At 42.2% G+C, this 15,697-nt stretch overlaps 1 protein-coding gene across 2 annotated transcripts in view; it reads right to left on the bottom strand.

The window, feature by feature from the left end:
* The window catches only part of TBXAS1 (thromboxane A synthase 1), a 194,930-nt gene that overhangs the window by 147,457 nt on the left and 31,776 nt on the right, over positions 1-15,697 (bottom strand). For both annotated transcript variants that reach the window (XM_015135045.3, XM_001109275.5), the window contains exons 2-3: positions 3,857-3,950; positions 607-659 (exon numbers count right to left, since the gene is read on the bottom strand). In XM_015135045.3, the coding sequence (XP_014990531.1) occupies positions 607-659; positions 3,857-3,950 (147 nt within the window). The remainder of the gene's footprint in view (positions 1-606; positions 660-3,856; positions 3,951-15,697) is intronic.

The following is a 15,697-nucleotide window of genomic DNA, read 5'->3' as shown; positions in this document are numbered from 1 at the left end:
ATTCAGGGAAAATAAAGAGAAGGGCTATATTACTTTACACAGCCAAGAACTAGGGTGACCATATGCCCCAGCATATCCGGGATAGTCTTAGTTGACACGGTCATCCTGGGGTAGTTATTAATAGCACTTCCTTTCACTTTCAAAAGGGAACTGGACTGGGTGATAAATTACACGGTCATGTTGCTGGCAGCACACTTTCCCCATGGGCTGAAGGACCCGAGTCTGAGTAAGGTTCAGATACGCTCATGGGATATGAACTGCTGCGCACCATCAAGGCAAGTTGGACAGTTTGTGCTCTGAGGCAAGGGGGCCACCACATCCCGTGGCAACAACCCTCAGCACAGCAGGGGGAGATGATGATGTGCCCGGCCCAGCAAGGCTGCAAAGCCTGGAAAGTGGTATTCTTTCAGGCCAGCACAGTTCCCCCATGGGCAACCCCAGGGTCTTCTCTAGAAGCCTTGTCTGTACTGCAGGACACCCTCTTTGTGGGCCCTTTGGAAAATAGAAACACATACAAATTCCTAATCTTGGCATTTCTTCCATATCAGTTCAACATGTGAAAATCAAAATATCGTACATAATAGAAATGTTGAGTGTCCTTCTTACCCACACAGAGGTCCATACAGTTTTCTGAGCTCCATTTGGCTTTCCCAGAAACCCTGAAGAAAACACAGCGCTATAGTAAGAATAAGATTAAGCAAAATTCCAATTATTCAAACTTATTCAGAAAAAAATCTGGAACAGCAAGAACACAATTACAGAAACAATAAAAAAGAATGGAAGTTACATTGCTTTCAAGTACTTTGAAATATTGTAATAAACAAACGGCTTAAAAAATGGCCATGTAAAAGTCTTGGACAGGAGAGATCACCAGTTCTTAAACTACTTATGAATACTTGCTGCTAAAATATTCAAAAAGTTTGCTTTCTCAACTATAACATTGCCCTCTGAAATTTGATTTAGCATTATCATATGGCCCTTTTTACTGCCACTATATGTAACTTCTACTGAGTCTATCAAAATTGTCACAAATTCTGAATTATCATGATTCATTCAAGTTAAACTTTAATTAAATTCAACATGTTTGAGATATATAAGACAAAATGCTAGACACTTTTTTTTTTTTTTTTTTTGAGACAGAGTTTTGCTCTGCCACCCAGGCTGGAGTGCAGTGGTGTGATCTCAGCTCACTGCAACCTCCACCTCCCGGGTTCAAGCGATTCTCCTGCCTCAGCCTCCTGAGTAGCTGGGATTACAGGCATGTGTCACCACACATGGCTAATTTTTGTACTTTTAGTAGAGACAGGATTTCACCATGTTGGCCAGGCTGGTCTGGAACTCCTGACCTCAGGTCATCTGCCTGCCTTGGCCTCCCAAAGTGCTGGGATTACAGGTGTGAGCCACCGTGCCTGGCTAGACACATTTTATAATGGGAAAGAAGTGTAGCTGGGTTGAAGGAGGGGTGGAAAATGCTAGATCCATTGTGTGGTGGGAATGGACTAGACCTGAAAATACTCATGAGCTGGGGTGGGGGTGGGGGGTGGCAAATGGTAGATTTGTGTTGTGAGAAAGGAGTATGTGGCAGATACATAAGGGGTGGAATGAAGGTGGAAAGTTAGGGGTTAGAAGTATGGATGTCCTGCATGGAAACACATGACTTTCCCACTAAATCTACTGAATTCTGCAGTGTAAGCTTGCCATACATCAAGGAAAGCATATATGAATATAAAAATAGTCACCGAAATTACTATGTTCTAGAAAGAACTTGGCAGGGCTTGTAGCTGTGAGGATGGCGGGCTGCAAAGGAGCATATGTGGAGGCTCTCCAGAGGCGGGAGCATAGCGTTCTCCTCACAGCTACGCTGTTTTCCTCAGAATGTTAATACCAAATTAATTACTCCGCGGAATACAACTGATCGTTTCCCCCCAGAAATGTGTGAAATGCATTTTCTTTAGCTTTCCGATCTGGTTTGTTGTTCTATCTTGACACTTTAAAATTTCTTCACACTTGTTTCAAGGGGGCTAACAGGAAGCCTCATTGAGATTGTTGTTTGTGAGCTTAAAAGTTGTGAACTGCCCACCCCAGAGAGAGAGATGAGAGGAGAAGGTGTTTAAAAACACTAGAAAGACAGAAACAACAATGACAAATCATGGAAAAGGTGATGGACACAGAAAGGAATGGAAAAGAAATGATTAGGAAGGTGGGAGCAGAAAACGACAGAAAGAGCAGCTTTCTTTTCTATCTAGTGCCAAGGACCAGCCTTTCCGGAGGTAGGGATGGGGAAATTCTAGAGACGTTGAAGAGATATTATCAGGATTGTCCCAAATGGAGTCTTCCTGCCTTTGTTTGGCTTGGTGGTTCTTCCCATGCAGGGTCTTCTGGCTCCTGGTGTTCGGTCTGGAGTCAGTGTCCCCGTGACTTATCTGAACAAGCCATCTGGCTTCTGAGAAAACCGAATGTGAGAAAAAATAACCGTAGACCATAAAGTCCTGACCTATATCTACAAATGTCTGCTGGCCATTTCCACTGGCATGTCACTCTGGCAAAAACTTATCTTCTCCCTGAACCACTCCCCTGCGCAACGTTTTATTTCCGACAACCCACGGCCATTCTCCCCGTTCCCCTGGCTCAAAGCTTAGACTTATGTTTCACTCACTTTGCCTTGAATTCTCTACACTAATTTGTCACAAGAGTTCTTCATTTTGCTCCCAATTATCCATCTCTTTTCACTCTTATCACCTCCTAGTCCGAGCCATCGTGGCTTCACCCCTGGGATTCAGCAACATTTGGGTTCTACAGCACTAACCTATATTCTTCTTCCCTGCAGAGTGTAGTCCATTTCAAAGTCCCTCTCCTTCTCAAAAATGTTAACACACAAATAGTTCTTCACTTGCCTTCCTATCCTGTAAGCATCTAGTCCCCCTTTCTCTCACCCAACTACACTGCCCAGTGCACCCTAACATTTGGCCTCTAGTTAGTCCAGGCTGCTGGTCAACCTGAGCCGTCATTCTTATGTTGGTGCACTCACATATATGGTGCCGCCCACCTGGTGTGTGTATCCTCGTCTCTATGTCCGCAGCCCCTGAAGGACCTCCTTCTTCAGGAAGTTCCCTAGGATGATTGTAGCCCTGACAGATCACCCTCTCCTCTGACAGAAGACCACAGCTACCGTCTATACTACCCTATCTAGTGCTAGGGTGTATCTCATCTGGTGTTGCACGCCATCATTTGACGGTGCGCTTGAGGCCACAAGTAATCTCTTCTTCTACACTCTAGGGTCTGTGTATTTAGACACTCAATACATGGTATTTGGGGGAAATGGGTAAGTGAATGGATGACAGGACTCAATACATATTGATAGTGGTAAGAAATAGATTCTTGCCATCACATAAAAATTCATATTAGTAGAGGACGGATCATGGCATCACAGAATACCTTTACCACTCGAGGTGTGGGGACCTGGACAAGACCAACGTTTCATGCAGAAAGCCTGTCCTGGGCTCAGCATATTTTATTTTATTTTATTTTTTGAGATGGATTTTCGCTCTTGTTGCCTAGGCTAAAGTACAATGGGGCAATCTCGGCTCATTGCAACCTCCACCTCCCGGGTTCAAGTGATTCTCCTGCCTCAGCCTCCCAAGTAGCTGGGATTACAGGCATGTGCCACCAGGCCCAGCTAATTTTTTGTATTTAGTAGAGACGGGGTTTCACCATGTTGGTCAGACTGGTCTCGAACTCCTGACCTCAGGTGATCCACACACCTCGGTCTCCCAAAGTGCTGGGATTACAGGCATGAGCCACCATGCCCGGCCCTTAGCATATTTTATGATGGATGCCAATGGAAGACAGCTCTTACCTGGCGGAAAAACATCAAATTTCCAATAAAAGGAGAAGGCTTGGGATGTCTGAGGCCTAACTTCTCCAGTCTTGAGAATGCTGACGTGGAGTACCTGGAGGGAAAAGCGGATTTCAAAAGCTGAGAGATGAAGTTGCATTCATGCTTTAGGCTCTGTTAGGAACTGGAAGTACTGAGATCTCTGGAAGTAAAGGCAAAAGAATAGGTTTCCAGTCACCACATTTAAGAAACGAAAAATTAGAGGCCCAGAGTTGAGTGAGTAGAATAGGAGTCCAGTCAACCTCCTGTTGAGTGACCAGCTGGAAATCAAGGAATCCTGAAACCTCTGAGCCGGAGATGCCTTAGAGACGATGTAGTCCAACTGCCCATCTCTGATCTAGAATTCCTCTTAATAAATTGTTTTAAAAATGTCCCTCTCTCCAGTTCCTTTCCTTTGCCTCTAAATCTATCATGAGCAATTGCTCAGAAGGCAAGGTAAAAAAAAAAAAAAAAAAACTAAGAATGGCAAAAGCTCCCTGTGAAAATGTGGGTACTTTCATGGTCAAGACTAACCCCTCCCTGCCACCCACATAATTTGTCCCTCACCACATTCCCCGGCCTTATAGAGAATATGAAAAATAGGAACGGAGGGAAGGCGCCATGAGGAGAAGACCTATCACCAAATGCTTACAACCTCTTTAAGTCTTTGTTTTCTCGGCCTGCAACCATATGGGAAGCATATTTTCTTAACCAAAAATCAGGAAGCGTGGTCCGACAGATTTCTGTGCCACTTTCCAGGAGAAAGCGGCAGTCTGAGAAGAGCGTGTGGTTGTCAAAACATGGGAATTACTACGGTATTTCAACAGTTTATAGGAACAGAGGGATAACACAGTTAAAGTCAGAACTGGCTTAGAAAAACCTGCACATATGGCTCTGATCCCTAACCAGCAGCCAATTAGGTCAAAAGTTCAGTTAGTTCAGCAAAATTAATGAGTCAAACTGGTTGTTTAGCATCACGCAGAGATCAGTCAAATCACAATTTAAGGGCAAGGAAAAACATGGAGACTATCAGCACAATCTAGCTTTCTGTGTGTATTGAAACTCAACTATTACTGCTATAAGAATCACTCTTTTTTGAAGGACAGAGTATTTGCTATAGTCTTTGATCTTTCCCACCTGCAGTCAATAAGGAGTACTTAAAATAAAAATACTCAAATATTCAGGGAAAGGAAACACAGCTTAAGCGCTGGTTTGCATTATTCTGAACAGTGTGCTATTTATTTCTTTAGAGACAGGGTCTCTTTCTGTCGCCCAGGCTGGAGTGCAGTGGAGGCTCACTGCAGCCTAAAACTCCTGGGCTCAAGTGATTCTCCTGCCTCAACCTCCCAAGTAGCTGGGACTACAGGTATGTGCCACCACTCTCAACTAGTATTTCAGATTCTTTGTAGAGACAGGGTCTCTCTATATTGCCCAGGTTGGTCTTAATTCCTGGCCTCAAGCGATCCCCCTGCCTTGGCCTCCCAAAGTGCTGGGATTAAAGGCATAAGCCACTACACCTGGCCAATGAGTCGATTTTTAAAGTGGTCACAAAGGAGAATCAGGGCAGAACAGGAAGGCAGGATGTCCTCTATCCCAAGCTGTCCTAAGATTTCTACCGGATGGCTCCATTAATAGGTTTGAATGACTTCCCAGTACATCACATTTAGGTCCATGTTCAAGTGTGATTACAAACCACACTCAAGAGCCATGCGTGAACGCCATGGATTAGTCATACCAACACTCCTCTTCATTAGTGTGAGTACCGAAGGTTGACAGCACAGTTGGTAAAAGTTATTCTTTCAAGTGGACTATAATGTTTTAAATAATTCCCCTTACAACTGAGAGGAAGGACCAAAGGCAACTTACCAGCCCACTTACCACTTTCTTTAACATCCTCAAATCACTGTCTATGTTCATTTCTTCATCAACTTTTTTTGAATTATTTTCTAAATGTAATCTCTAATGGGTAGAAAAAAAGATGTAGACCTTGGACCACATAATTACATCTTAATTTTGTAATTAGATGTCTTGATTGTCTAAAGGACAAGAAGTCTGTGCCTAATTACACATGCTAATTATTATGCAAGTCCATGCCCTAATTATGTAACTCCACTTATGAAAATACTGCTAGTGTGTCTATGCACAAAATTCAGACATTTTCAAACATATGGCATCAGCAGAGAGTGTCCTGGACACCACCACAAACTTCCCTTTGTAGCCTCGACTCTAATCTGGAACTTGAGCATCTTCAACTGGAAACTGGCCAAATATTGCCATCAGTAACTCAAGTCCCTGCACCCAAATCTGCAGGGAGAGATCATTGCCACCAAATTTATGGGCGAAATAGCAAAATGGGTTCCATTTGTCTTGCTACCACTTCCTTCTCTGTACTCTGGTTTCATACCCTCTGGTCTCAGGGTCCCCCGGCTGCCCTCAGACTGTCTCAACACGTTCTTAACCCAAAATCCATGAACCCCAGGTGTAGTGGGTTGAATTGTATCACCATCAAAAAGCTAAGTTGAAGTTCTAACCTTCAGAAGTCCTAATCTCAGAATGTGACCTTACTTGGAAATAGGGTCACTGCAAATGTAATTGGTTAAGATGAAGTCATATAGGCTGGGCATGGCAGCTGGCGCCTGTAATCCCAGCACTTTGGGAGGCTGAGGCAGGCAGATCACTTGAGGCCAGGAGCTCAAGACCAGCCTAGCCAACATGGTGAAACCCCATCTCACTACAAATGCAAAAAATTAACCAGGTGTAGTGTTCTATGCTTGTAATCCTAGCAACTCGGGAGGCTAAGGTAAGAGAATCTCTTGAACCTGGGAGGAGGAGGTTGCAGTGAGCCAAGATTGCACCACTGCACTCCAGCCTAGGTGACAGAGTGAGACTCTGTCTCAAAAAAATAAATAAATAAAATAAAGTCATACTGAAGTACAGAGGCCCCTCAATCCAGTATGACTGGTGTCCTTATGAGAAGATGGCCATGTGAAGACAGAGATTCACAGGAAAGTGCTGAGTGACTATGAAAGCAGGGAGAGGTGTCAGGCCACTGCAAGCCAAGGAATGTCAAAGATGATCAGCAAACCACTAGAAACTAGGAAGAGGCAAGGAAGGATTCTCCCCTATAGATTTCTCCCCTATATATATATAGCCCTGCAGACACCTCAATTTCAGGCTTCTGGCCCAGAACTGTGAAACAATACATTTCTGGTGGTCTAGGTGTGGTGTCCCATGCCCATAAAACTAGCACTTTGGAAGGCGATGGTAGGACAATTGTTTGAGCCCAGGATTTTGAGACCAGCCTGGGCAACACAGCAAGACCCTCATCTCTACAAAGCATAAAAAAAATTAGCTGAGTGAGCCTCGTTGTGGTGGCTCATGCCTGTAATTCCAGCTCTTCGGGAAGCCGAGGCAGGTCGATCACTTGAGGTCAGGAGTTTGAGGTCAGCCTGGCCAACATGGTGAAACCTCATCTCTACTAAAAACAAACAAACAAAAAATTACAAAAATTAACCGGGCATGGTGGTGCGTGCTTGTAATCCCAGCTACTCAAGAGGTTGAGGCATAAGAATTGCTTGAACCCAGGAAGTGGAAGTTGTAGTGAACCAAGACTGTGTCACTGCACTCCAGCCAGGATGATGAAGCAAGATCCCGTCTCAAAAAAAAAAAAAAAAAAAAAAAAATTAGCCAGATGTGGTGGCACACACCTATAGTCCCAGCTACTTGGAAGGCTGGGATAGGAGGATCACTTGAGCCCAGGAGTTTGAGGCTGCAGTGAGCCATTTTTGTGCCAGTACACTTCAGCCTGGGTGACAGAGCAAAACTCCATCTCAAAAAAATGAATGAATAAATAAATAAATTCTGGAGTTTTCAGCCACTCAGTTTGTAGTACTTTGATATGGCAGCCCTAGGTAAGTGGTACACTAGGGACACCTATGAATGAGTCTTACAGGGTCAGTGAAAAGTTGTTTTTAAATATCTTCCTGTTACTTAAAAAATTGTCATTGTAAAAAAGAAATCCTTTTACACCAAATTGTGCCATTAAGTCCTGTGCCAATTTAAAAAGTGCAGGTGGCCAGGGGTGCTACTGTGTAAAGCAGGTAATATGCAATGATCAGGCAGTCACCATGTTCTGATGTTTACAATGGGTTTCCTTTGATGTGAATCAATGCAAATGTATCCCACAGTTATGGTTAAGGACACCTGTCATTGTTTACATCAAGGATACTTAAGTTGGAAAATGGCAATGTAAAGTATATATAGCTTCAGACAGCATCTTTTGGTTTTATTTTCACAACGATAGAGGTCATTAAATGCTACAGGACACAAATACTGCAGTGCCAGCAGCACAACTTACTGTCCATTCTCAAAATAAATCGGGCCACTGGATCATTTCCAAAATCAGGTTCAATTTGTAAAGGCTGGAAAATTTCCTGTATTTTATCTTCCTCTGCCTTCTCTTTATTTATTTATTTATTATTTATTTTTGAGGCAGAGTCTCACTCCAGTCCACCCAGGCTGGAGTGCAGTGGCACAATCTCAGTTCACTGCAACCTCCTCTTCCTGGGCTCAAGCGATTCCCCTGCCTCAGCCTCCTGAGTAGCCAGGATTACAGGCGCCCACCACCACGCCAGGCTAATTTTTGTATTTTTAGTAGAGACAGGTTTTCACCATGTTGGACAGGCTGGTCTTGAACTCCTGACCTCAGGTGATCTGCCTGTCTTGGTCTTCCAAAGTGTGGGGATTACAGGCGTGAACCACTGCACCCAGCCTAAAACCTTCTCTTGATGGATTTAACATGGGTGCTTAGCCCATTGTTTAGCCAAAGAAGCCACTCCTGATAAATTAGGGCTATTTTGATGAATCACATATTAAGGAGATGGTCAAACTGATTGAGGTTTGGAACAAAAGAAAACAGAAATTATCTTCCTCCAGGAATTGGCTTCTCCTGAATTGTGCGGGAGGAGGGTATAGCCAGGACCTCCATTCGGTCATTACATCCTCACTGTCACTACCAAAGAATTCCTACTTGGTGCACTGCTTTCAAAAACTTCAGCTGATGTATTTGAAACGGTGAAGTTTCCCTTGGCAAACAGCGCTTCTCCGGGGGTAAAAATTGTGATGCTCCAAGAACAGGTGAAGCCCAGCAGTGCCAGGTTACCCACTGTCCTGCACTTTGGAGAAGAGAAGCCCTTTGTCATGGTTACTCTATGGTTTCAACGCGCATGGCCTTCGTGGCCTTTGCCAGCAATTCCATTACACATCATGGCCACATCAGAAGCTTTATTAGAAATAGATCCTTAAATTGATGCCTTTTCAAAAGGTTTTGTTAAGAAATGGAAGCAGAGTGTGAGGTTTGCTGGCTTTCCGAGACACATTTTGAAGTGCTTCACAGAAATTTGAACACAAAAGCTAGAACTGTCAGGGAGAAAGCCTACTCTCTTTCTATTGTCACTCTCTCGGTTTTTTTACTCTGTGTATTTTTTATGTTTGCTATTACATTCTCTCTCTATATTTTTCCTATATTTCTATTTTTTTTCTTTTTTTTTTTTTTTTTAGCAGTCTCACTCTGTTGCCCAGGCTGGAGTGCAGTGGTGTGATTTCAGTTCACTGCAGCCTCTACCTCTCAGGCTCAAGTGATCCTCCTACCACAGCCTCCCAAGTAGCTAGGACTACAGGTGTGCGCAACCACATGTGGCTAATTTTTTTTTTTTTTTTTTTTGTAGAAACAGGGTCTCACTGTGTTGCCCAGGCTGGTCTCAAACTCCTGGGCTCAAGTGATCTGCCTGCCTCAGCCTCCCAAAGTGCCTTGATTATTGGCAAGAGCCACTGTGCCTGGCTTATTTTTCTTTCTGTTTATCCAGATTTCTACCTTTTTCATTTAACATAAGGAAAAACATCTCCATGTTATTAATCCTTTATAAATATCATTTTTATGGCTGCTTAATAATGCTCTTATAGACAGATTACAATTTACTAAGCCATTCTTATTGTCAAATAGGGTGTTTTCTATATTTTAGAAATATAACTTTGAGTTATGCTGCTACAGTTAGCATTTCTGTGCATCGAGGTTTTCCCACACTTTGTGCATGAAGATTTTCTTGACCTGAGATCCATGAGTCACTGGTTTTAAACACTGGTATGTAATATATAATTGCTTTCCATAAAGTTTGTCCCAGCTAGTCCTACTGTCGGTGTATCCTTTGCACCAAGTGCTCTCATAAAACTTTTTTCTAATTTGGTAGCTACATCAATGTATTTTGATGGCTGCATCTATTTCCTTACTAGAGAGAGAAAACACATTTTCCTATCATTTCTCATTCTCAAAAATATTTCCCAACTTTGACATTATTAACTAACTTCCTTCCCTCCTTCCCTCCTTTCCTTCCTTCCCTCTCTCCCTTCCTTCCTTCCCTCCTTTCCTTCCCTCCCTCCCTCCCTCCCTCCCTCCCTCCTTCCTTCCTTCCTTCCTTCCTTCCTTCCTTCCTTCCTTCCTTCCTTCCTTCCTTCCTTCCTTCCTTCCTTCCCTCCCTCCCTCCCTCCCTCCCTCCCTCCCTCCTTCCTTCCTTCCTTCCTTCCTTCCTTCCTTTCTTCTTTCCTCTCCTCCTCCTCCTCCTCCTCCTCCTCCTCCTCCTCCCTCCTTCTCATTCCCACAGTATGGTTTATCTAGGTGGCAGGCAGAATTGTGCTGCACTAACTGATTAAAAAATTAGTTGGAAAATGAGCAATCATTGATAGGTGACTGCAAGCTGACTTCATGCACATATCTGGGTGTGAAGAGGAAGATAAGCAGATAAATCTGAATAGTTTTCACTGACTTAGCTAATAGCTAACCACAGCCTTGTTAGTTGACTGTAAATTCCATTCCCTTTATCCTTGTCCCATTTCTCACCCACACCCACAACCAGAGAAACTGTAAGGATTGAAACTACTTAAATCATGCCTCAAGGCAGATGTTCCTGGAGGGGGTGGGCAGGGGGGAATGGTGCAATACAGACTTTACACATGAGATCTTCTCAGTTTCCCTTTTAGCACCTCATGTCCACCCTGGCATCCTCATCCTCATGTTCAGCCCCCTCTCCATTCCCTGAAGACTTCAATCTCAGTTTGCCCTCAGGGCTGGAAATCATCTGATACACACTCACTCACATGTCAGTAGTAGCTAGGCTAGCTCCTAAAATACAACCTGCAAACAAGACTGTTCATTTACAAATTTATAATGGTGAGTATTTTTTTCCAAGCAATAAGAATCGGACATCTCCTTCTTAGAGTACCTCCTTTCCAGGTACTTGAGAAGCCAAATCAATCATCAGAGGGTGTGTTGAGCCAGATCCTACAATGAGAGGTGGCTCAACAGAATTGCGATCTCAGTGGGACCCTGGTAAAATAATCCTGTCCCACAGCCAATTACATCCTCCAAGGGGTTGGCAAAGGGACAGTGTGCCTGCTGCACTGCTCCCTTTTACCCACTGATTTATAATGTCACTTCTATCGTGCTCCTTAGTAGTATGGGGCTTGGATCTATTCTGATCAATTTATCTAGCTTATGCTAATGCTTCACTATTTTAATGATTATAACTCTAAAATACACAGTTTTTTCCTCTTTTTTATAGATTACTTCTTTTTATTATCTTTTTTTGTCTTTTTTTCTCTTACTCAAATTCCTTTTACCATAAAATACATTTTTATAACTTATGTTTTCATATTAGTTTTAGAATTAGTCCGATTTGATGAAAAAATGTTATTTGGATTGTTTTGGAACTGCATTACATTTATACATTAATTTAGAACATACCAACATTATTACAACATCAATTTGTCTCACCTATGAATGTGTTGTATCTCTCTGTTGATTTTATTCTCTCTGTCCTTCAGTAACACTTATGATTTTGTGCACAGAAGAGTATCTTTTTGCTATTTACATACATTTATTGGTGTTGCTCATTTATAGGAGCACTTTTTTTTTTAATGCCAGTGTTGTAATCAATGATCCTTCTGAAATTTCTGATTAGTTTTATTGGTTTACATGTGGAATTTCTTTGATTTCCTTTGCTGATAATTATGTTTTATGCAAATAACACCAGTCCATTCTCTTTAATCCTTTTGTCTGACTTCTCATTTTCTTTTCTTATTACATTGGCTAAAATCTCTAGTACAAAAAGGAAGCAGGAAGAGGAAGCATCCTTTTCTTGTTCTTGACTCTGCAGAAATGCAGCTAATGTTTCAAAATTAAGTGTGAGGTTTTGCTTTAGAGTTTTCATAGATATCCTTTATTGGGTTGAAGATATTTCCTCCTACTCCTAGTCTGCCTGGAAAAGTTGTTCTTGATTAGTCATGCTATGGGTTTATCTATTTTTATTTATCTTTTCAAAGCACCAACCTTTTCTTTGTTGATCATTTCTGATTTTTGTTGTTTTCTAGTTCATTGATTTATGCTCATATTTTGATTGTGGACTTCCTTCTATTTTGGGGGGTGGCTGACACTTTGTTCCTTGTTGTTGTTTTCTTTTAGCTTCTTAAGTTAATAGTTTAGTTCACTTGCTTTCAATGAATGCATTTAAAGCTATAAATCTTCCTCTAAGTAGTTCTTTAGCTGCATTCCATACATTTTTTAATGTAGTGGTTTTATTGTGTGATAGTTGCATTCCAATAGGAAACTTCTGAATATTAATGTGCTGTAAGATGCACACATGCAAACCTCAGAAGAACAGATATGTTCGAGTTACAAGACCTTCCTATTGTTTTTTCAGTTCTGTGCAGCCCCATATACAAGATTTATGAATGACAGCCATTATAATTTGTTGCCTAAGGCCTAGAAAAAGAGACCGCTTATAACCTTTGCCCCTCTGGAAAAAAAATAGAAGACTACTCAGTAAATACATAAATATCTGGCTGGTGTTTAGTTCTTTCACCAGTAATGTAGGTACCACAAAGACATAGTCATTGCAGTCATTAGCCTAACAATAACTTTGTCACTGCACAAGAAAAATACATTATACATGTATTGACATACAAGAGTTATACAATCATTACTATTATTATAATTTACAATAGTTTTTAGTTTTCTGTGTCTCAGGCACTACGCTTAGTACTTTTTATATACTGTCTTGTACAAGCCCTCCAATAATCATATAAGGATAGAAATAAATACTATTCTTATATTATTGTTTAGGAAATAAAAGCTTAGGCGGTAAATAATGTACCCAAGGTGCTGCTAAGCAATTGAGTCAGAGTTAAAACGAGGTCAGCCACATTTCAGACAAGTGCCGTTATTCACTAACCCTACTTACTGTCCCTTCCTGTCCTCTAGGCTAAGACTTTGTGGATAAACCACCACATGAGAACATGCAGACAATATACCGAGGAAAAGGCAGGTTGCTTAGAAACCAAAAGTGTATTAATAACAGATACTAATGAACCGATGATCGTGATGAGAAAGAGAGAGAGAGGGAGAGAGTCTTTACCTATCTAAAGCCAATCTTGATAGTTTTGGTCCTTGTCCTTACTCATTATTCTCAATTATTGTTCCTTTCTGTTGCATTGATTTCTCCATTTCGACTGGATCATTCCTATCAGCATCCATATTCTAGTCTCTTCCATCTTAAAGGACAAAAGGCAAACTCCTTGGATTCGGCCATTACTTTATTTTTCTTCATTGCTTCCCAGTAAGACTCCTTGAAAGCATTGTCTAGACAGCTTTCTCCCCTTCTGTGCCCTTAGTTTCTCCTCCACCCACTCCAACTAAGCTTCTGTACCCACAACTTCCCTGGTGCTGCCCTTATCAAGATCATTGATGATTTTGATCTTATCAATCCCATGATTTCTTTACTGATCCCTCAGTAGGATTTTGATAGAGATGAACATTCCTCCTTCCTGAAGCACTCTCTTCCCTGTTTCCATGACACCACTCCTCCTACCTCAAAGACTGCTCCTCCCCGTCTTTGCTGGTTCCTTTCGTTATGTTGACTCCCATCACTTCAATACCATCTATAAGTCAATAATTCCACATCTTTAACTCTAGCTCCATTTTCTCCACTGAGCTCCAGTCCTCTTTATCCAACTTCCAACTTGATGGATGCTTTGACTATCTGTTAGGCATTTTACACTTAATCTAAATCTGATCTTAATTTTCCCTCTAAATCTGTTGTCTCCCAATCATATCTACATCACCATTGCAATCACAATCCACCAACTCCTCAAGTCAGAAACACTTGAGACACAGCAGATTGCATAATGGGTTAAGACATGCCTGTCCCTCCCAGTTAGAGGATTATACATCATCAACTCATTTACTTTGGGCAACATGATGCCTGGAAGCAGAGATTAGAGTGAAGCAACCGTGAACCAAGGAGGCAAGAAACCAATATTCCCTTGGATCCCCCAGAAGGAACCAGCCTGCCTGACACCTTGCCTTCAGGCCAGCAAGACTGATACATGGACAATTTGCTCAATAAAATAATAATTGCAATGGATCAAAACACATCAAACATATTTTGAATCCATGAGTTCACAATAACACAAAAATAAAATGTGTCACTGTTGTCAGATGTTACGCACTTAATTCATGATAACATGTTTGGTACTTCAGCCACGTGAATGCCTGTGCAAAACTTACATCGATTTTGAGACTTGTTAATTGAATCCTTTGCCTTTAGAATTATTTTAAATGGGCCGGGCACAGTGGCTCACTCCTGTAATCCTAGCACTTTGGGAGGCCAAGGATCACTTGAGGTCAGGAGTTCAGACCAGCCTGGGCAACAAAGTGAGATGCTAAAAAAAAAAAAAATTCTAAAAAAAAAAAAAATTAATTAGCCAGGTGTGGGGATGCATGCCTGTAGTACTAGCTACTTGGGAGACTGAGGCAGGAGGACCGCTTGAGTCCAGGAGTTCACAGTTACAATGAGCTATGATCACACCACTGCACTCCAGCCTGGGCAACAGAGGGAGACCCTGTTGATATGTATAGTAAGTGTCTTACATAACAGATCAATATGCAGAATCCTGTCAGAAGTGAAGAGTTTTTGTTTGTTTGTTTGTTTTTGAGACAGAGTTTCGCTCTTGTTGCCCAGGCTGGAGTACAATGGCACGATCTCAGCTCACTGCAACCTTCGCCTCTCAGGTTTAAGCAATTCTCCTGCCTCAGCCTCCTGAGTAGCTGGGATTACAGGCATGCGCCACCACGCCCAGGTATTTTTTGTATTTTTAGTAGAGATGGGGTTTCACCATATTGACCACGCTGGTCTCGAACTTCTGACCTCAGGTGATGGGCCCGCCTCACCCTCCCAAAGTGCTGGGATTACAGGCGTGAGCCACCACGCCCGGCTGTGAAGGAATATTTTTAGGTGAAGTTATATTTCCCAACTGTATTAGTTTTTTATTTCTGTTGTAACAAGTAGCCACAAGCTGAGGGATTTAAAACAACACAAATTTATTTTTTGACAGGTCTGGAGGCCAGAAGTCCAAAATCAACCTCGCTGGTCTACAGGCAAGGTGTCTGCAGGGCTGGCTCCTTCTGGAGACGGTAGGGGGTGTCCACTCCTTGTCTCCCTGGCTCATGGTCATAACCGTCCAGCTCTGCTTCCAGTCCTCACACTGCCTTCTCTCGCTCTGACGACTCCTGTGTCCTTTTTATAAGGACCTCATGATTACACCTGGGGCCCACCCAAACAATTCAGAATACTTACCCCATTTCGTGACCTTAAACTTAATCACATCTTCAAAATCACTTTTGCCGTCTAAGGTTGCATTCACAAGTTCCAGAGGCTAGGATGTGGACATTTTAGGGGGCCAATATTCAGCTACTACACCAACTTATCTTGTATA

The sequence above is a fragment of the Macaca mulatta genome, chromosome 3, assembly GCF_049350105.2.
Source record: "Macaca mulatta isolate MMU2019108-1 chromosome 3, T2T-MMU8v2.0, whole genome shotgun sequence".
NCBI lineage: Eukaryota > Metazoa > Chordata > Mammalia > Primates > Cercopithecidae > Macaca > Macaca mulatta.
Note: the sequence above shows the minus strand (reverse complement) of the source record. Positions and strands in the feature narration are given on the sequence as shown.